Source organism: Daldinia vernicosa (assembly GCF_022497035.1).
Source record: "Daldinia vernicosa strain CBS 139.73 unplaced genomic scaffold F5Y00scaffold_7, whole genome shotgun sequence".
Classification (NCBI taxonomy): Eukaryota; Fungi; Ascomycota; class Sordariomycetes; order Xylariales; family Hypoxylaceae; genus Daldinia; species Daldinia vernicosa.
In genome coordinates this window covers 477,965-496,779 of record NW_025953923.1, presented here as the reverse complement: position 1 = coordinate 496,779, position 18,815 = coordinate 477,965, and the positions used below count along the sequence as shown (strand labels likewise).

The window sequence follows — 18,815 nt, the reverse complement described above, 5'->3', positions numbered from 1 at the left end:
CACCATTTCGGAGAAAGGAGTCTACCCCCATCTTTCCGACCCCCAATTCATCCACCCATCCCATCCATTCATCTAATTTTTTTATCCCTCACCTCCTTTATATCAACGCCAAAAAACCTAAAGTTTGGTTTTCGAAATGCTTCCAACGCAACCGTCATTAGGATATCTAGCAGGCTAACATGGAATAGGTTGTATCCGTCATCCCCCCTGATTAGAGGGCAGATACGGGCAGTTGATTCTACGTGCAATTGTTGACATCGGTTGGCTACCGCCACAACCCTACATGTCGCATCCGCCTCGACAGAAATGCAGTCGGACCGACGAATCGAATGGTCCGCTGCTACGCGACAGAAACGCTAGCTATAGCTACTACTTTATTTCGCCTCGTCGGCCCAGACGTCATAGCCAAACGTGTCCTTCATGTTGACGAAGCGAGTGTGACGGCCCTTAGCAACGCTATTGACAGCCTCGAAGTCGGCATCAGATAATTGCGGGATTTGGAAGTTACTCTCGATGCGCGAGGGCGTCGAGCTCTTGGGAAGCACAACGTAGCCGCGGCGGATGCCCCACGCGAGCAGAACTTGGGCCAGCGTGTGGCCGCTGTGCTCGGCGACCTCGATCAAGGTCTTGTTGGTGCGCACCTTCTCGCCTGTGTTCGGTACTTGATCCTGAGAGCCTAGGGGAGAGTAGGCGGCAGGTACAATGTCGTTCTCCTTGCAGAATTGAACCAGCTCCTCGTTGGGCAAGAAAGGGTGGATTTCAATCTGGTTGACTGCCGGCTTGACCTTGGCGATTTGCAGCAGCTTCTTGAGGCCGGGGATTGTCCAATTGGACACGCCGATGGCGCGCGTCTTTTTGGCTTCATACAGCTCCTCCATGGCGCGCCATGTCGGCTCTGGGTTCTCAGTAAGCTCCTTCTTGATGACGTATTTGCCGTCGGCGCCAATCTTAGGCATGTAGTTTTGATCACGCTCGGCAGCAATAGGCCAATGGACGAGGAACAGGTCAACGTAGTCGAGGCCGAAGTTTTGGAGCGAGTTCTCCAACGACCACTTAACCTCATCCGGCTCATGCAGATGCTGCCATACCTTAGTGCAGATGAAGATGTCTTCACGCTTCACGGACTTGTTCTTTGCGAGAAAGTCACGAAGAGCCTCGCCGACTTCGGCCTCGTTTTTGTAGAACCAGGCGCAGTCCAAGTGTCGATAGCCGACTTCTAATGCAGCGGTAACTGCCTTGTATGTTTCACCCTTGGCGCCTTCATTTGCGAAAGTACCAAAGCCGATGGCGGGAATCTTGACTCCGTTGTTTAGAGTGAAAGTCTGCTGGTTGAGTGGAGTTGCCATGTTGATGAAGACTTGTTATTTTGACTGAAATGTGATAGATGGCTATGGGAGGGGTGAGAAGGGGGTTGATGAGTAGACGTGAAACAATTGCGTCAGGGAAGAAATTATTTGAGACGGTAAATACTGGTAAATACTGTTGACTATCGTGCTGGCAAGTCGGGAATGGAAATATTCGGGTAGGCAGGTAAGGTTGTAAGGTTGTAAGCCCGTAAACGGCCGGTTTGATTCAAACTTAGTTACCTTATGTTTGTGGATAGGTTGGTCTAAGTTAAGTTGTATTAGACGTATGGAATGTATGGATGTATGTATGGATGTATGGATGCAGTGTAGTGTATGTATGTGGGCGTATAAGTGTCTAACCACACGATGCTGCACAATTGCATCATCCCTAGCAACCCGCTTGGCCGTTTACCACCCCTGACTCAGCGGAGAGAAAAGTTTTTACGTCTGATAGAGGCCGTCGGTTTCACTTTCAGCCTGATCGCTGATCAGCAACTCGAGGATCCAGTTGTTTGCAGCGACAGTTGGCACCTCGTCAGCGAAAGCCACCACTCAGTCTTGACTTTGGTTACTTTTGAATATCCATCAATGACATGTGAAGTGGGTCACAGAAAGTGATAATACCTTGGTACATGCATCCTAGTGTACATTATCCCCTTGACTAGCATACACTATAACAGCAAACCCACTATTTTCGGTATCAATATATACATCAAGATTGGCTAAGAAAGATAAACTGGCTCTATATTATTAGATTAGCCAATCATATTTATTATAGAGGTATATTGCAAGGTTTTTTTCTCTGATGTCAATGAATCGCGTTGAACTTTACGTACTCTACCGATTATAAAGGGTTTGCTATTGTATGCTAGTCAAGGGGACAAGGGGATACCTTAGGTACCTTATATGTATGTAGGTACTTGCGATACCTGTGATACTTGGGATACTTGTGATAATATGTGATAAAAAGAATGGGTTCGGGTAGCATACAACTGCATACAGGGTTTTACCACAAAACTACAAATGCAGACGGCTCGTCTACAACTGCCTGTTCTCAATATTGATGCTTTGACCGGCTTTATCGGCTTGTTATCGGTTGGATATGTACTAACAATGTTACTGATGTACTATGTACCTAACTAATGTAGAAGGGAAGATCCATGGGTCGCCCTAATGCAAGTTGGGATAGGTTAGGGTAGGATAGGAATGCAAGCTGAGAGCGGTCAGGGACGTGCTTTATAAAGAAGAGCCTATGAAAGATTATTGCTTAACATTAATATACATTATCTGGCGTCTGTTGGCGTCACCTATCAAATCGTTCGCTGACACCATAGAAATATTGGGAACACCACAGATCTGTACGTCTGTAGGCTGTTATGTGGGTAACATCCAAGAATGGCAAAGATGAGGCAACGCGCTAGAAAACCCTGCAGGATGCCGTATCCACCTTCCGACTCAAGGGGCGGATCTGTAGCGGATACACAGCGGAGCGCAGCGGACCCGGAATGATGTCAGCGTGAGGCATGACAGCGGGTACCGTACGTGGGCCGTGTGGATCCGGGATCCAGTTCGGGTGGTTCTGCGGCTCCTTTTCGGACTGACATTTAATCTTTACTGGTTCCTGTTTGATTCGGTTGGCCGCGTGTTTGCTGGACATGCATCCCACTGGCAGAACTGGCAGCACACCGGAAGCATATTGGCAAGCACTAAGACGACGACCCTACCAGCATGTATACCAGCATGTAACTAAACATGTAACTAAACCCTGAATTATATCCTGATAACCTTGATAACAGCAATCAAACGGCTAACAATACACTAAACAACGTTTACCCACGTTTCTCAACGTTAAACTCAACGTTAATAGGTCTACTTGCTAATAAAACATCGTAACTATCGTAACTAGTTTACGCGACCGTTTCATCAAGCTGCAGCCTATGCAAGGGGCCGCTTAGAGACAGGCTCCATCGTGGCGGCGGATGCCGTAGATTTACCCAGCAAGACATCATCTTTCGGCTCTTCGTTGATAACGTACCGTACTTTGACAACGTACCTCGATAATGTACCGGACAATGTACGAGGTCCTTTGTCTGATGGTACGAGACGTACCTGGTTACGTTGTCAAGTTATGTGTAGGTAGTTACGTTATGGAGGGTACCAGAGCCGAACTTTACGCCGTCGTTGAAAAGTGCGAGCTATGGTGCGATAGTACGGTGAATGATAAGCATCATGGACGAGCCCATGACTAGATATAACGCGACCCTCCCGTCCTAGATAGCACAAACTTCTTCTGGTCCCATATGATTAAACTTTCTTCTACTCCTACTTCAACCTACACAACTATCGTCCCTTTTTTTAAAACAGCGAGCTAGCTAAGACTATATTCAAGATGCCTACCTTTGAAGATTTCGACATTGCCCAAGCCACTGAGATGCAGGACAAGAAGGCTGCTGCCTCTACATCCAACTCCAATGGCCATGGCAACTCCAACGGACACTCCAACGGACACTCCCACGGCAATGTCACAGACCCAAATTCTTTGCCCATCCCCGGAGATGATGAAGAAGGACCCATCGAGGTTCCTGCCTCGAGGTCATCCATCTCTGAAGCCGCAAAATACATGCACAACTTAAGCCAGGTTCCCTCTATGAAGGAGAGAAGAGGCTCTCGCAACTCCTTCGGCGCTTCTCTTCCCATTCCCCGATCTAAGAGACAATCACGCCTATCGTCAGTCCACTATCCCGATGGAGACGAGACTTTTGGCCGCCCGACACGCCCGGGTATGCCACCCATCCAGCCATCTCGTGCTATCTTGGCCTCTCAAGTGCAGAGCGTCGAAGTCGAGAAGGTCAAGAAAGCCAAGAACATGGCTTTCGCTTTCGACATTGACGGTGTCCTTGTCCACGGTGACCGACTCATTCCCGAAGGACGCCGCGCTCTGGAGATCCTGAACGGTGACAACGAACTCGGCATCAAGATTCCCCACATCTTCTTAACCAACGGATCCGGAAAGCCCGAGAAGGCCCGTTGCGAACAGCTCTCAAAGATTCTACAGAACCCCGTCAACACGGAACAATTCATTCAATCACACACTCCCATGAGCGCTCTTGCCGAATACTACAACACCGTTTTAGTTGTCGGCGGCGAGGGCTACAGGTGCCGTGAAGTTGCCGAGGAATATGGCTTCAAGGATATCGTGGTCCCCAACGACATTGTTGCTTGGGACCCGACTATCGCACCTTACCGAGTGTTCACTGATGAAGAGCGAGCCTCTTCTCGGCCACGAGACTTTACCAAGACTAATATCGAGGCTATCCTAGTCTTCTCCGACTCTCGAGACTACGCGACCGACATGCAAATCATCATGGATGTACTACGCTCCGAGAATGGTCGTCTAGGTACTATGGCTAAGGACCCCGTCTCTCAACGCGTCCCCATCTACTTCTCGCAGGGTGACCTGTTGTGCCCCACAGAACACTGGACACCTCGCATGTCTCAGGGTGCATTCCGTATCGGTCTTGAGGCCATGTACCGAGCCCTAACCGGAATCGACCTTGAGCGTGTCGTTTACGGAAAGCCCGAGACTGCTACATACAAGTACGCCGATGAGGTTCTCGCATCGTGGATGGAGCAGCTCCACGGCGAGGAGAGGCTTCCAGAAAACATCTACATGGTCGGTGACAACCCGGCCTCTGACATCATTGGCGGCAACATGTACGGATGGAACACATGCCTCGTCCGCACCGGTGTATTCCAAGGTGGTGAGAACGACGAGAACAACCCAGCCAACTTCGGCGTCTTCCCCAATGTTCTGGAAGCAGTCCAAACAGCGCTACGGAAGCAATTGGGAGATGACTTCAAGATGCACTTCGACGAACGGATCAACCCGGTTCTGCACGGCGACGGAGCCGACACAGCTGCGATTATTTGATTTGGATGATATCATTTGGGATTTAAGTGGGAATTTTTGGTGGGGGGCGTTTTTGGATCGGGTCTTGATGACTTTTTCTTTTCTTTGTTGATATCTAGAGCTTTACGACATCATCATCATCATCATCATATTCAGCAGCATTGACTAACGAATTCAAGACGAACTTAGAGATATTGGAAGACTGACAACCCCTTGGAAAGACATTTAGAATTTTTTCGAAATCTTTTTAACTTAACCGGCTTCATGCACACGGGCTTGTGAGAGGAGATACTGGTGCTTTGTTTCTAACCCCCCCTCCATTCCCCCTCGTTTTTTTTTTAGCTCCGTGTCGCCGAGATTTACTGGGCCCCATCGCCGTTTTCAGCATTTGTTAAAAGCCCGCCGATCGTTTGTGCATGACTACCTCCCTACGCCATCGCCAAAGAGACTTTCGCCGTGCATGCCCCGAGAACCGAACCATCTCTTGGATCTAACTTAAAAATTACTTACCTTATTAAACTTGTATTATCTCGACTGACTATACTGGCCTAAACAGAATCTTTCATTTTGCTACGTACCGTTTAACATCAGATTAGAAATGGTATTTTATGAAGAGATTGGATTGTTAATGGTTACACTGGTCTTTACGTTACCAGGGGGTTTGTGGAAACTAGATACCTACTACTAACATCATAGAAGCCCATCACTTGCCATGATAGGTAATATACACATATTTTTTACGTATTTCTGTTTCTGCTATGCTCACCGTAAAAATTTGCAACTTGATCTTCGTATAATACTCGAGTATGAAATGGAACGTGATATATGATCTATTGAATCGTTAATATGATGTAGACAACGTTGATCTTTAGAGCCATGCAGTCATGTTGCATCGATGGACTGCTGATTGTGAGCCTCGTATAGAATAGGTAATGAAATGCGTAGGACTAAGCTGATGTGCGCGCTTATGTATATTATGTATACATCCTTAGGTTATGTACATATGTACGTACTATGTAGAACGTGGCATAATTAAATGTTACTGTATAAAAGACCGCATAAGATGTGATAGCAAGCATTAAATAGCGACTACATAGGTACACTAAGATAAGACCCTGAGTCTTCAACCAATAATCTTCAACTAAGACCGGAAAAAGGGGTCCAGACCCATAAAACGGGCATGTTAATGTAACATCGGGAACTAACCGGATACGGCATTTCATTTAATGAAAATCTTACGAGGAAACGAGGACATCGCGAGTTTGGGCGCTTCTCCGCCCTTGCGATATTCTTTCCGCCGATTACTTTGCGGCTTCATGTCGGTTTCTTGCTAGAGCGTAGCTACCGCCGCAGATGCGTGCGCGCGTGCGGCCAGTCACTCATTAGTTACTACCTCCCTCATTACGTCATTCTCTTATTTTAACCAGTCGCTCATTTTATATAACTACCTACCTACCTACCTATGCACCCCGTATCCGCGATCCTGCTGTCCGTATGGACGGCATCGCTCGTCGCTGCGCAGGACGGCAGCAGCAGTGGCGCCGTCTGGGCGACGCCTCACGACAGCTATTCGTCCTCGGTCGGGGTGCTGGGGTGCAAAGTAAATACCAATCGCGTAGCTTACTGGCCCAGCGCAGTCGACTGCGACAGCATCTGCGTCTCGCTGAGCTACGAGGACCGGTCTGTCAAGCTGCTGCGCGTGGACCGGTCCGAGGGCGCGCACGATATTAGCTACGACGCCTGGAATTATCTCTACACCGGATACTCGGCGACCGAGAAGCCCACCGCCGGCGGCGCCGTCGCTATGAACTTTGCAAATGTGGATGCTTCCGAGTGCGCGGATCTGATCCACACCGACGGAGGCAAGCTCCCGCTTAGCGCCGCGAACAGCATGAACTTCTTGGCTAGCTGCCTCGCGCGTCCCGACAGCTGGGTTGCGAAGAATTATCTCCTGTATAATATTCTCGACTCCACGTGCGCTTGGGGCCACGACGAGGTGTGCACGCTGGATTGGCCGGCGGCTAATCAGGCGAGCTGTCCGAGTACGCTTGGAGACCCTGCTGCTTTGACGTCTGCTCCGGTCTACAATATCAGATACCCTTCAGGCCAGACTGTCGTAGCCTCGTCGGGACAAGTTGTCGATCCGCAAAGCGATAGTAATGGGTGCATTGGGATGCCGCCCAATTTATTTGTGTTGATTTTAGTGGGAGTGGCTTCAAATTGGCTGGCTCATGCAGGTGGTGTGCGCTTCTGAGAGCCATGTGAGTCGGGCGTGGGATTTGATGTCGTCATAACGCCGACTGGATGCCGCGTGCAGGTTGGCTGGTTGGGGGTCATCGGCAGGTTGGCCGACAAGGGGTGTGGCAGCCTTTACGATGCGGTCGGAATTTGTCCTATATTCGGCATGATTACGAAGAGATACCCTGTTGACTGTTGACGTTTATTTACAAATATCCTTATCAATATATTATACAACCAGCTTTTTGAATCAAGAACTTCATCAAAGCACCCCCGTAAGCACGGGAACGAAGTTGAGCCTTGTAGGGCATCCTCAACCTAAGGACTAGAGCCTACTGCTGATATGCAGGATGGGGTGCAGATGATTGGATGAAGGTAATAATGCATGTGAAAGCTAAGAATGTCGGTGTCAAAGCCTGACCATCAAAGCCTGGATAACGAAACCTGGAGCCTTGTCGCATAATGCGCATCCAGTAGCAGCTTGGTTGACAAACCCGGATCAGGCTGAGCCATTATGGGATGTCCTGCTATGTTCGTAAGGTAAGAAACCTCGATATAGATATCTAACAACATGACACGGTAGGTATATGTATCCGTATCTACTCGGTTATATAAAGATTGGTATCTTTTCGTTTCCCCCCTTATCCTTAACAGAAAGTCAGTTCAATTCTTCCAGACTAGATACCAACATCTATCCTATACTCATACTTTTCGCCTATGAACATGGCTACCAAGGCACGTAAGGTTCCCCAAAACGATTGGGACCGTCATAAAGAGACAATTCTAAACCTTTTTCTTACTCGTGATCTCTCCATTGACGAATTAGTCCAAACCATGGATAGGGATCATAGGTTCTCTGCCACGTATGTCTATACGCATTCTAATATCGTAGCCGAGCTAACTCTCCCCAGCGTTTCGCAATATGAAGCTCAATTCAGAGCCTGGAACGCTCGCAAGAACCTGAAAGTCCACGAATGGGAGGGGATCTTCGAGATAATCGACCGCCTATCATCTCAGGATATTCAATCCAGAGTTGTTATTTCAGGTCACCCCGTGTCGGTGGACAGAGTTCATCGGGCAAGACGCCACTGCAATAGAGAAACCCGCCTTGGAAAGCGTCGCAGAGTAGAAACAGACCTGTCTGACGCGTCAGATGGTCACAGGACCAGTGATACCTTTATCGAAGTTCAAAATTCAAGCGGTGAATGGTGTCAATATACAAGTTCAACACACCAGAGTGGCCCTGATAGGACAGCTGAGTTCGTCAACCAAGATCTGATTGACAACGACGAGTTCAATCAATCTAGGCCTGTACATGATAACGACCCGGACCGCCAACATCCCCAAAATTTGCCGAGTGGTTCTCCATGGTCATTCTCGTTCCACACTCCCGAGTTTATGTCTAATGGTTGGTTAGAATTTAACGAAGGCGAGAATCCTGCATATCCCATGGATCCTCCGATTGTTCCCGAACTACAAGTTACGCAGGCCATAATTCAGGACGAATCCAATGAAGATATCATTTCTCCAGGTGCCGAGATGGTAACCTCTCCCTTGCGACTAGATTCCCCAGGTCGGTTTTATCTTGGGACACTGTCCATAAATGACTTGCCGTTTGAGCGGTTCGAACGGGACTCTGCATCAGAACGCCTTATTCTAGCTTTACACCCATCTCCATGGCAGGACTCCGCGCTATTATCCGGAACACAAACTTTAGTAACGAAATTTGTTGTCGAAGTCGCTACTGCTATGTCGAAAACCAACGGGAACACCCCTGCTCGGAATGTCAACCAAGCATGGTTTACATTACAAAAGTTACAATCCATTATTTCTAAACCTCAACAGGAACCTGGGTATACCAGTTTGGCTCAGTCTTCGTTTATGATGTCTGACGTTGAACTATATCGAATTCTTCTATTCTCAATCGCAAACGGATTTATGGGTCTAGATGGTATATCTCTTAGATTGATGTTCAGGTTTCTCAATGAGAATAGCAATATCAACTCTCTATTGTCACGCTGGTTCCAGGGAACTTCAGAACACTTTGCAAAAGGACTTGCAGAAAAGCTATTCCTAGCAGCAATAGAAGCTGGGAACTATCAAGCAACTCGATTCTTTCTCGAAAAGCACTTAGTAGATGTTAATAATACGTTCTACTCCGCGGGGGACCGAAAGCAGACACCACTAGAGCGGGCGGCTCAACTCAGAGAGCTAACGGTAGTTCGCGAATTGCTTCGATTCATGCCAAATGTGAACGAAACGGCCCCCGATGCACGTAACTGGATAGAACTGGCCTATAATACCGCCCTGGACTATTTAATTGACGTCTGTGTATATGTAAAATGTCCAGATGGGTCCTTGGTTCAGAAAAAGCGCGACCTCGTACTCGACTCGGAATACATGAAAACTCTGGACACTCTGATAGATAGAGTCGGAAGGGTATTTCCTTCTGTGATCCTGAACTCGCCTGGGAAATTTAGGGGAATAAACTTCATCAAGAAGCTCCTGCCTAAACTTGCACCATCTGATTATTCCGAGGCTATTTCTGGAGGCCTCTTTCCTTCTATCATCGAAAAGCTTCCGGCTGAGGACGCCCTGGAATCTGTTACTAAGATCATATCCGACTGTGAGAAAACAAATTATAAGGAGTACCTAAGTCGTTTCCCAAAGCAGATGAATTGGGCAATCATTTCCGCTGCTAAACGAGGCTATATTCGACTCGTTCAACTTCTTTTCCATCATGCCGAATCGTTAACTCAAATCCTGAGCGCAGCAATTAGAGGTGGTAATGACGAACTTATCGAGTTCGTGCTTGCTCAAAACCCTAGTTTCTGCGAGACGTCTGCGGAGTTAATCAATTTTGAGTTGGGTGTTAACAGAATCAACAACCGGCACATATTCAATAAGCCACGTAATATGCCTCAAATATGGGAATATACAACACCGTTAGCCGAAGCAATCGATGCAAAATACGAAGCGCTTATTAGAAAGCTGGAAGATAAAGGCGCGCTTGAATACCTCGACGATAAGCTTCCTATGTATAGCCCTATTAAACTTAGTAGGTTCGAGAGCGTGGTTTGTGCCGCATCGAGGGTAGGAAACATTGCATATCTAAGAAAGCTATTAACTATCAATACGCAGATAAGGCCAGAGGCTGCAGTGTATTCACTATCAGTGGCAGTGGAATATCGGCGTGAAGACATAATTAGACTTTTACTCGACTCGGGAATTTACTTAGGTGATGAAATTCGTGCACATGATAAGTATGGATTTATGATATGGCTCTATGAATGGAATAAGCCGCTTTTTTTTGATATCCGACTTGCCTTCCCGAGGTTTCGAATCAACTCTGATACCCCCCGCTCGAGGCAAAATCTGATGTCGGCGTCTCTGCGCACACTTGACTTCTTTTGTCAGCAGAATTTATTCGACGTTTCTATTCCAATTCCCTTGATGGAAGTGGCAATTGCACGAGGCGAAGGCTCAATAATTAGGCATCTTTGCAGAGGAGGAATAGATGGAGATAGCCTATATGCGCTCGTAGGAGCCACAAAGGGGCGCCCGGATATGCTTCGCATGCTCTTAACACAGGTCCCACCGACTCAAGAATGTATCCATAGATATGGAACGTGGGCTGTCACAAAGGTAATCAAGGGCGGCGATATAGAATCCTTGGATATCCTTCTTACCTGCAAGGCTATTGATTTCAAATTTATACTGGCCAGAGATTATACGCCTCTAACAGTTGCGATCGAAACCGATGCAGCTGGCCACGATCCCCAATTCCCGTTTACGACGAGACTCCTCCATGCGGGTTGTGACCCTAACGAACTTGTGCCTACGTTTTTGAACATGCAAACTGAGGAATATTTCAACTTAACACCGCTACTCAGAGCAATCAAGACGGGAAACAAGAACCTGGTGCAGTTCCTCATAGACCGAGGCGCCCGTGTCAACAAAGAAGCTACCCATGGGATAAGACAGACTCCCATACAAGCTGCAGCGGAAACTGCCGATCTTGATATGTTCGAGTTGCTGCTTCGAAATGGCGCGGATATAAACGGGAAGCCCTCGACTCGTGGTGGTGGTACAACTCTGCAGTTCGCGGCGATGGGCGGTAACTGTAACATTGCTGCACTTTTAATTGATAGGTATCTCAGTACCTTATATGATCCCCCATCCACATTCGACGGACGATGGCCACTAGAAGGCGCGGCCGAGCGCGGCCGGCTGGATATGATCCAGTTCCTCTGGAACGCTAGTCTTGGTGGTTTTCCTATTGAGCAATGTCGCAAGGCAATAAAACTCGCGGAGAAGAACGGGCATAGAGCGTGTAGGGACTTGGTTCGGGGATTGGTGACTTCGAGTGAAAACATGCTTACACTTGGAAATTCAGGGTGAAGTCAGGTTGTTATTTGCTTCTCCATAATTCCGATTCTTTAATTATGAGACGAGGGAAACCCAGAGTTTCATAGGCTCCTCCATTTGATTTGAGATTCTAAACTGGCAATTACTACCGTTAAAGGAGAGGTGCTTTAACTGTGAAGAAGCTAATGGGGAGTGAGATGTTGCTGAGGTATGACCACCTGGGTTTTAGAGAGTTAAGTACGCTTTTAAATCTATAAATTGGCAACACTGAATATTACGATGATGAAAGAAGAAAGAAGAAAATTAGAAACTAATAATCGATGGGAACTGTGACATTTAAAGGATGAAGTGTCTGGGTTTGCTCACCGAATTGGCGAATATTCTCGGCCTATAAAATCTAACATCTTGTTGGCGACTTTTCTCAGCCAATAGATACCAAATTACAGGCTATCAGCGTTTCAGTTCTGCCTAAGGGCTATACAACTTAGATGCTTAGGTATTTAGGTAGGCACCTATATGTACCTATCCAACCATTGAAAGGCTGCACATTAAAAAGCCGCTCAAGCTAGCTGGTAATGCTTTGTTGCTAGATGAGGGCCAATTTCGATGTCCTCTCAGATTAAATGCGCCTCCAATGACCTACCTTATCTCCCAGGCCCAGATTATTAGAAACCTGAAATAGGACACATAGAGCGTTAAATATTACCAGAAGGCCAATTTCTTGAGCCCTATTCAATATTACTAAGAGTGATGCTATTTCTAGATTACCTTGCCGGGCCTACAATGTAGATTACACCCGACCACCAAAATTATTAGTAAAATGACATGGCCCCATTCTGTTTCGTAACATTCTCAAAACACGGCCAATACATGCGAAAAAGAGGTTATAGTAATGATTCAAATGGGTTAATTGATCTAATGATTTAATGATCTAATGATTTAACGACCTAACTGATTTAAATGATTTTAATTGATGTATTAATAAAGACTGAGAGATCGTGGGGATGTTTCTGAGGTCACCTGACCAGGCCTGCCAGGCTACCTATTTCTTGTCACTCTCTAATATCTTACCTAAAACACGACATTATTATACGATTGTAATATGATTAGATTGGTCTTGTTAAGCTGATTCGATTGATAGAGGTAATAATTGTCAAATACGCTGTGGTGGTCGAGGAATATGAGATTAGCTGGCCTTATCTGTAGATTACATGCCACTATTCGCAGATTAGTATAGTTTTATTTCTAGATTGGTACCCTTTATTTACAGATTACCCTTTTAACCACATTACGAAATACGGTCCCATTCTCTTGAATTTAAAATCAATCAATTCCTTTAAATTTAACTAAGTCAAATATACTAATATATTTGTAACTATGTATTGTTGTTATTGGAAAACATCAACGTTTTGTAAAGGCTATAAGGTAGAATTGAAGGATGTTGATTTATCGTAATTTTAGTACGCAATTGTATGCACCTGTCTTGTAGGGTAATCTACATTGTAGGCCCGGCAAGGTAATCTAGAAATAGCATCACTCATTACTAATACATACGATTGCGATCTTCACCGACACTCACTCAATCTAATTGAGGGCCAGTTTCAATGTCCACAACACCTTGAATATGCTATTAAGCCTTAGGTACTTATTATGAATCCGTCCAAAGTAAAAATATTTCTCACAATGATATTGGGAGAATATACTGCATGGAATTGTATGGGCCAATTTTCTATATATTTGTAGTAATGTTCCAATTACCCACCTAGAGCGTGTATAAGTAGGATGGATGGCTTAGTACTCTGGGTGGAATTATTTATTTGAATAAGTTATGAGATTATATACTTCAACTGGCAAGCAGAATTTCCGTGACATATCTCATCGTTTTCAAATATTTATAACCGGTTGTTAAATCCATATCTTAACATAATCTATCAGCCAGTCTCGTTGGTTATTTGAATCCAGGGGTAGGTAGGTATCTATGACATTTCAAATATTCAGCATTTAGGAAAATCTATCCTAATACCATGTTTAATAATATAGACATCCCGCAGAAGAGACATCAGAAGATATGGCATCGTCATCTTGCCCCAATGATCGTGGCAATGCTCGCCCTCCGACGCCCTTAGACTCAAATCCAAACATAGACAGCAAAAGCCTTCAACAAGTTATCCGGCCATGGCAGGCAACATATGATCCTAAGAGCCATTCCCCATCACGTGAAGGCGTGAGCCCGATGGACCGGTGGCTTTCTCAAAGAGTGGAGGAAGACCCTTGGAACAATGTGAAAGCGTTTAGAGATCCCTCTAAACTTACGGAGATGGATGTGTATAAGAAGGAATCCACGGAAATAGCCCGTTGTTCGAGTATGGCGCAGGCTCGTAGAAGCCTAAGTGCGCCGCCCAAGTGAGGTTATTCCTACGTAGTATTAGTATGGATGTGGCTGGATGTGAATTAGTAGTAGCGGAAAGCCGAGAGAGCAAGTTGTGGGGTAGGGGTATGGAGTTTTTAAAGCATAGGAATTCTCAAGTGCGATAATGGATATATTTCAAATTATCAAGACATGATTGTTTGCTATTCTAAAGGAATGAAATCGCTTGTATGCGTCTGCTTTTCGATATTACTATTTTACGGTGGATTGGTGTATCTTAAGGTTATGGTAAGGTACCTAGGTAATTACCTGAGCATCAGAGGACGGAACAAGCTTTATACTGCCCCGCAATAGGCCGTCCCGCGCATACCCGCAACTGCGTGTAATTGCCGACCCGATTGATGCATTAAGCACGTCAACGTTATGCGCGGTTTGTCTCTCAACTTAACTTAAACAATTGCGACTCATTTTCCCTTTTTCAATTAGTGGATATTCTTGTTGGAATTACCTACCTACGTAATTGCTGAGCTGCCCATTTATTATAATAGGTACCTGGCAATCCGTGTAACCGGAAAAGGCAAAAATGGCAGAATCTTCTCAATCCCTCCGGATCGGCTTCGTGCCGGAGCACTTCTCTACGCCGCTCCACTTCGCCCAGAAGTACTTCGGTCTCACAGCGACCTTGATTCCGTTCCCCTCCGGAACGGGCCATATGATTACGGCTATCCGGTCCGGCGAGATCGATGTCGGCATTGGGTTGACGGAAGCTTGGGTTGCGGGTCTTGGCAAGGAAGATACGCCTGGTGATGGCGGCTACCGCATCGTCGGGACTTACGTGGAAACCCCTCTCTGTAAATTACCTAACCTAACTAAACCACAGTGGCGTCTTATATGAATTACGTGAGACTTATTGACATTCATATACAGGCTGGGCGATTTCGACCGGCGCAAAACGACCCGAGATCACTTCCGTGTCCTCATTGAAGGGATCTAAGATCGGGATCTCACGCATCGGCTCTGGCAGCCAAGTAATGGGCTACGTACTAGCCGACCAGCAGGGCTGGTTGAAGCCTGGTGAATCGCCGTACTCAGACTTCGTAGTGCTGCATAACTTCGAGAACCTCCGGAAAGCGGTTAACGACGGCACAGCCGACTTCTTCATGTGGGAGCATTTCACGTCGAAGCGGTACTACGATAGCGGGGAGATCCGGCGCGTCGGGGATATCTACACGCCGTGGAGCAGCTGGAAGATCGTGGCGTCGACGGCGCTGCTGCCGGAGCAAAACCCGGATAAGCGACTCTTCGACCTGTTTAAGAAGCTCGATAAGGGTATTAACTACTTCGCCTCGCATCAAGATGAGGCAGTCAAGTATATCAGCACTGAGCTTGATTATTCGGAGGCAGATGCGAGAGAGTGGCTACTCACGGTAGAGTTTGCTGCTAAGACAGAAGGCGTGGACTTGAAGGTCATTCAGAGCTGTGTTAATATCTTGCGCAAGGCGGGAGTTTTGGCTGAGGGTAAGGGTTTACAGCCGGAGAGCATGGTGGCTAATGGGTTAGGCGCGCAATTCCCGCTATAAGTCCTACGGAATTTTTATATACCTGAAATAAGAATACAAGGCCTTTGAAAAAGGGAGAGATTATATCCCCTTATTCTTATTTGCTTATTAGGTATCTACATTTTGATATTGCATCCTACCAAGCTTTTAGGATCGCAATGTGGCATAGAAGTCGTCATTGCTTAGCCCCACATCGCCGCTCTCCACATGCAATTCCGTATTCTAGATATTCTATTCCGTAGATATCCCCAACTCGAGCTTCATCTCAACAATTTCTAAAGCTACGGAAAGCCGTTTCTCCTCCCACATCCTACGGTAGGATTGTGCTCCCCGGCGGATATAAATTGAACCCAGGGACTTACTTCCTACGGATCTAGTATTTTCAAAAATCCGCGTTACGATTAAACAGAGAGCGTCCAAAATGTCATCCACCATCCACGCCCGCTGGCTGCGACAAGCCCGCTTCCTCTCCACCCACTCCCGACCTTCAAACCCAACCACACCTATACACGCCCTGCGCATCCGAACTACACCTCACCCACGAAACAGACGCTTCCAATCCACCAACCAATCCTCCCCTCCGGACCCCTCCTCCGAGTCCCAAGCCCGCCAAACCCGACGCTTCGACGCCATCCTCACGCGCACCAGCCGCTGGCTCCCCAAGCGTCTCCGGCCGTATCTCGAAAAGCTGCGCTCGGCGCCGTTCTCGCATGTAGCAGCGTTTCTAGTGCTACACGAAATCACAGCCGCGGTCCCGTTGCTCGGGCTAGCATACGCTTTCCACCGCGCCGACTGGATGCCGACGGCATGGGTGCTAGGGCCGTGGGCGGCGTGGGCGGAGGAGGGGTTGGCGCGGTATATGCGCTGGTTTCGGAAGAAAGGCTGGTTTGGGCTGGGAGACGAGGCGGATGGGGGGAAGGAGGGTGAGGAGAAGTTGGAGAGGAGGTTAAAGGCGGAGATGGAGAAGGAGAAAGGGAGAAGTGGGGGGAGTTGGTTTGGGTCTTGGAGGCGGAAAGGTGAGGATGATGTTGGTGATATATCTATGAGTGAAGAACATGTAGATGGAGCTGGGGAGGGCAAAAGTGCAAAGGCTTGGCGGAAGGTCAAGGATACAGTCACAGCCGAGAATACGGAAAAGGGGTATAAGATTGGTATACAAATTGCAGCGGCCTACGCAATAACAAAAGCGTTGCTAATACCTAGGATAGCAATCAGTCTATGGGCGACCCCTTGGTTAGCCAGGGGGTTTGTAACCGCGAGGCGCTCCTTGTGGAAAAAGCGTAGCTAGGAATAAAGCCACTCCCGTCTAAACATGCAAACGTAGCATTACGGATAGAGGCTTCTATTTGTCTATAATTCTTGGTTTATTGCAATGTGCACTTTTAGTCTGATCCGACTACATGATTTTGTCTGTTTCGCTTGTCCAAGCCAGATCAAACTACCCTCACGTCATGCGGATTTCTATCACAATAGTTTTTTTTCTACTCGTAGATCCACTTAGCTTGGGCGCTCTCCCAGTTGACAAGGTCGCCCTCGTTGAACCACAGAGCAATCTCCTTCTTGGCGTTCTCGACGCTGTCGGAGCCGTGGCAGACGTTGCGGCCGGTCTGGAGAGCGAAGTCACCCTACAAGCTGTTAGCTTTGATTGGAATATCGTAAAAACTTTGTTTACTTACACGGATGGTACCGGGGGCAGAGGCGAGGGGGTTGGTGGCACCAAGGAGAGCTGAAAGTAATGGTTAGTGTTGGTACATTTAATGATATAGGGTTTGAACGTACTTCGGCCAGTCTTGACAGCATCAAGACCCTCCCAGACCATGGCGGCAATCGGGCCGCTGTTCATGTCTAAGCTTGGGTTAGCCGTGATGAAAGGCGCTATAACTGCTATAGTGACATACACTCAATTAGACCAGGGAAGAAAGGCTTGTCCGCGAGGTCGGCATCTGTTACGATTGTGTTAGCTCACAAATGTTGTGCTTCGGTAGGATGGCACCGGCTTACAGTGCTTCTCGAGGTGGGCCTTGCCGGGGGCAACCAGCTTGATGGCGACAAGCTTGAAGCTATTTTACAGTTAGATCGTAATCTGAGAATATGATAGGGTTATTCAACTCACCCTCGGCTCTCGAAGCGAGAGATAATGGCACCAACAAGGCCACGCTAGAATTAAAGGTTAGGAAATATTCGAGAGCTTCCGTATAGGTGAATTGAAATACCTGGACGCCGTCGGGCTTGATAGCAATGAAACTATAAATATCTTATTAGATTTACTTCGTGGAAAGGCATTTACTACCCTTCAAATAGGGTAATGGGTAGGGTAACTCACGTCTGTTCGGTAGACATTTTGGCTTCTGGTACAACCTCCTGAGAGTATAGCGGGGTAGGTACTGTTTGGTAAAGAGTTGTGGTAGTAGTGACCGTCGAAGTAGAAGGAGAGAAAGATCCCTTGAGGTTGTCTAAGTCGTGCTTGATGCTTTGCCTAAATGTCCAACCTTGACGATCTGGTTGAGTCTTCCAGGGAAAAAGGAAGAATAAAAGAAATAGGAGGACGGCGCTTCCAAAGATTGTGAAGAAAAGATGGAGAGTGGGGTGACGGCTATAGTGGGGTATTAGGCCTAAGAATCTCACATTGGGCGGTCGCTGTTGCCCGCGATTGGGTTTGCTATGGTTTTCAACCTTGTGGGTCTCATTTGGAACTGGACCTGGACCTGGACCTGGAACCGAAACAGGGGCTTTGTGGCGTCTCGAAACATCCTGTGGCTTGTACATCTTGGATAATGGAACAGGGTGCTTTTCCTCAACTACCTAATGTATTTCCAGAATAGTAGCCGACTAAGTATTTCAGGGGTTCTTGAGGATATTCAGGTCGATACACATGTGGGAGCAACCATTGATATGATTGGTGGTCAACTTTTTCTAATGTGTCTAAATAGGAGAGTGGATGAAGAGAGTGTACAGAAGCAACCGTTACCTATGTATGTATGATCACAACTAGGAGCTTTAGGATTTATTAAAATAATAGCTATGTG

General features: G+C 47.0%; 7 protein-coding genes across 7 annotated transcripts; 5 read left to right on the top strand and 2 right to left on the bottom strand.

Moving 5' to 3' along the window:
* Nucleotides 1-25: 25 nt before the first annotated feature.
* On the bottom strand, nt 26-1,529 carry F5Y00DRAFT_193098 (Aldo/keto reductase). The gene has a single exon (XM_048005206.1). It carries the CDS (start codon nt 1,344-1,346, stop codon nt 375-377), a length of 972 nt encoding a protein of 323 aa, XP_047868248.1. The 5' UTR covers nt 1,347-1,529; the 3' UTR covers nt 26-374.
* Nucleotides 1,530-3,544: 2,015 nt separating this feature from the next.
* Nucleotides 3,545-5,543, top strand: F5Y00DRAFT_227811 (HAD-like domain-containing protein). Its single transcript, XM_048006542.1, has one exon. The coding sequence runs from the start codon at nt 3,736-3,738 to the stop codon at nt 5,275-5,277; it is 1,542 nt and encodes a 513-aa protein (XP_047868247.1). The 5' UTR covers nt 3,545-3,735; the 3' UTR covers nt 5,278-5,543.
* An 827-nt stretch (nt 5,544-6,370) lies between these two features.
* F5Y00DRAFT_227810 (uncharacterized protein) lies at nt 6,371-7,752 on the top strand. Its single transcript, XM_048006541.1, has one exon. The coding sequence runs from the start codon at nt 6,719-6,721 to the stop codon at nt 7,508-7,510; it is 792 nt and encodes a 263-aa protein (XP_047868246.1). The 5' UTR covers nt 6,371-6,718; the 3' UTR covers nt 7,511-7,752.
* A 465-nt stretch (nt 7,753-8,217) lies between these two features.
* F5Y00DRAFT_273758 (uncharacterized protein) lies at nt 8,218-11,895 on the top strand (the record flags this gene model as incomplete). The annotated part of the gene is made up of 2 exons (XM_048013234.1): nt 8,218-8,357; nt 8,406-11,895. 2 exons carry the CDS (start codon nt 8,218-8,220, stop codon nt 11,893-11,895), a joined length of 3,630 nt encoding a protein of 1,209 aa, XP_047868245.1.
* Nucleotides 11,896-14,649: 2,754 nt separating this feature from the next.
* Nucleotides 14,650-15,894, top strand: F5Y00DRAFT_227807 (periplasmic binding protein-like II). The gene is made up of 2 exons (XM_048006540.1): nt 14,650-15,079; nt 15,156-15,894. The coding sequence occupies exons 1-2, from the start codon at nt 14,814-14,816 to the stop codon at nt 15,808-15,810; spliced, it is 921 nt and encodes a 306-aa protein (XP_047868244.1). The 5' UTR covers nt 14,650-14,813; the 3' UTR covers nt 15,811-15,894.
* Nucleotides 15,895-15,919: 25 nt separating this feature from the next.
* F5Y00DRAFT_193081 (uncharacterized protein) lies at nt 15,920-17,335 on the top strand. Its single transcript, XM_048005205.1, has one exon. The coding sequence runs from the start codon at nt 16,211-16,213 to the stop codon at nt 17,075-17,077; it is 867 nt and encodes a 288-aa protein (XP_047868243.1). The 5' UTR covers nt 15,920-16,210; the 3' UTR covers nt 17,078-17,335.
* Nucleotides 17,248-18,349, bottom strand: F5Y00DRAFT_227803 (nucleoside diphosphate kinase). Its single transcript, XM_048006539.1, has 8 exons — nt 18,113-18,349; nt 18,003-18,033; nt 17,903-17,946; nt 17,791-17,849; nt 17,688-17,732; nt 17,569-17,634; nt 17,466-17,515; nt 17,248-17,414 (listed from the first exon to the last, which is right to left on the bottom strand). Exons 1-8 carry the CDS (start codon nt 18,127-18,129, stop codon nt 17,271-17,273), a joined length of 456 nt encoding a protein of 151 aa, XP_047868242.1. The 5' UTR covers nt 18,130-18,349; the 3' UTR covers nt 17,248-17,270.
* Nucleotides 18,350-18,815: the final 466 nt, after the last annotated feature.

Excerpts from the sequence above, each read along its gene's own strand:
- F5Y00DRAFT_227810 (XM_048006541.1), top strand. The coding sequence starts at position 6,719 with ATGCACCCCGTATCCGCGATCCTGCTGTCCGTATGGACGGCATCGCTC.
- F5Y00DRAFT_227811 (XM_048006542.1), top strand. The coding sequence starts at position 3,736 with ATGCCTACCTTTGAAGATTTCGACATTGCCCAAGCCACTGAGATGCAG.
- F5Y00DRAFT_227807 (XM_048006540.1), top strand. The coding sequence starts at position 14,814 with ATGGCAGAATCTTCTCAATCCCTCCGGATCGGCTTCGTGCCGGAGCAC. Across the intron at positions 15,080-15,155 it reads ACTTACGTGGAAACCCCTCT|AGGCTGGGCGATTTCGACCG; the intron begins CTGTAAATTACC and ends ACATTCATATAC.
- F5Y00DRAFT_193098 (XM_048005206.1), bottom strand. The coding sequence starts at position 1,346 with ATGGCAACTCCACTCAACCAGCAGACTTTCACTCTAAACAACGGAGTC.
- F5Y00DRAFT_227803 (XM_048006539.1), bottom strand. Across the intron at positions 17,850-17,902 it reads TCTCGCTTCGAGAGCCGAGG|CTTCAAGCTTGTCGCCATCA; the intron begins GTGAGTTGAATA and ends ACTGTAAAATAG. Across the intron at positions 17,733-17,790 it reads GGCCCACCTCGAGAAGCACT|ATGCCGACCTCGCGGACAAG; the intron begins GTAAGCCGGTGC and ends CAATCGTAACAG.
- F5Y00DRAFT_193081 (XM_048005205.1), top strand. The coding sequence starts at position 16,211 with ATGTCATCCACCATCCACGCCCGCTGGCTGCGACAAGCCCGCTTCCTC.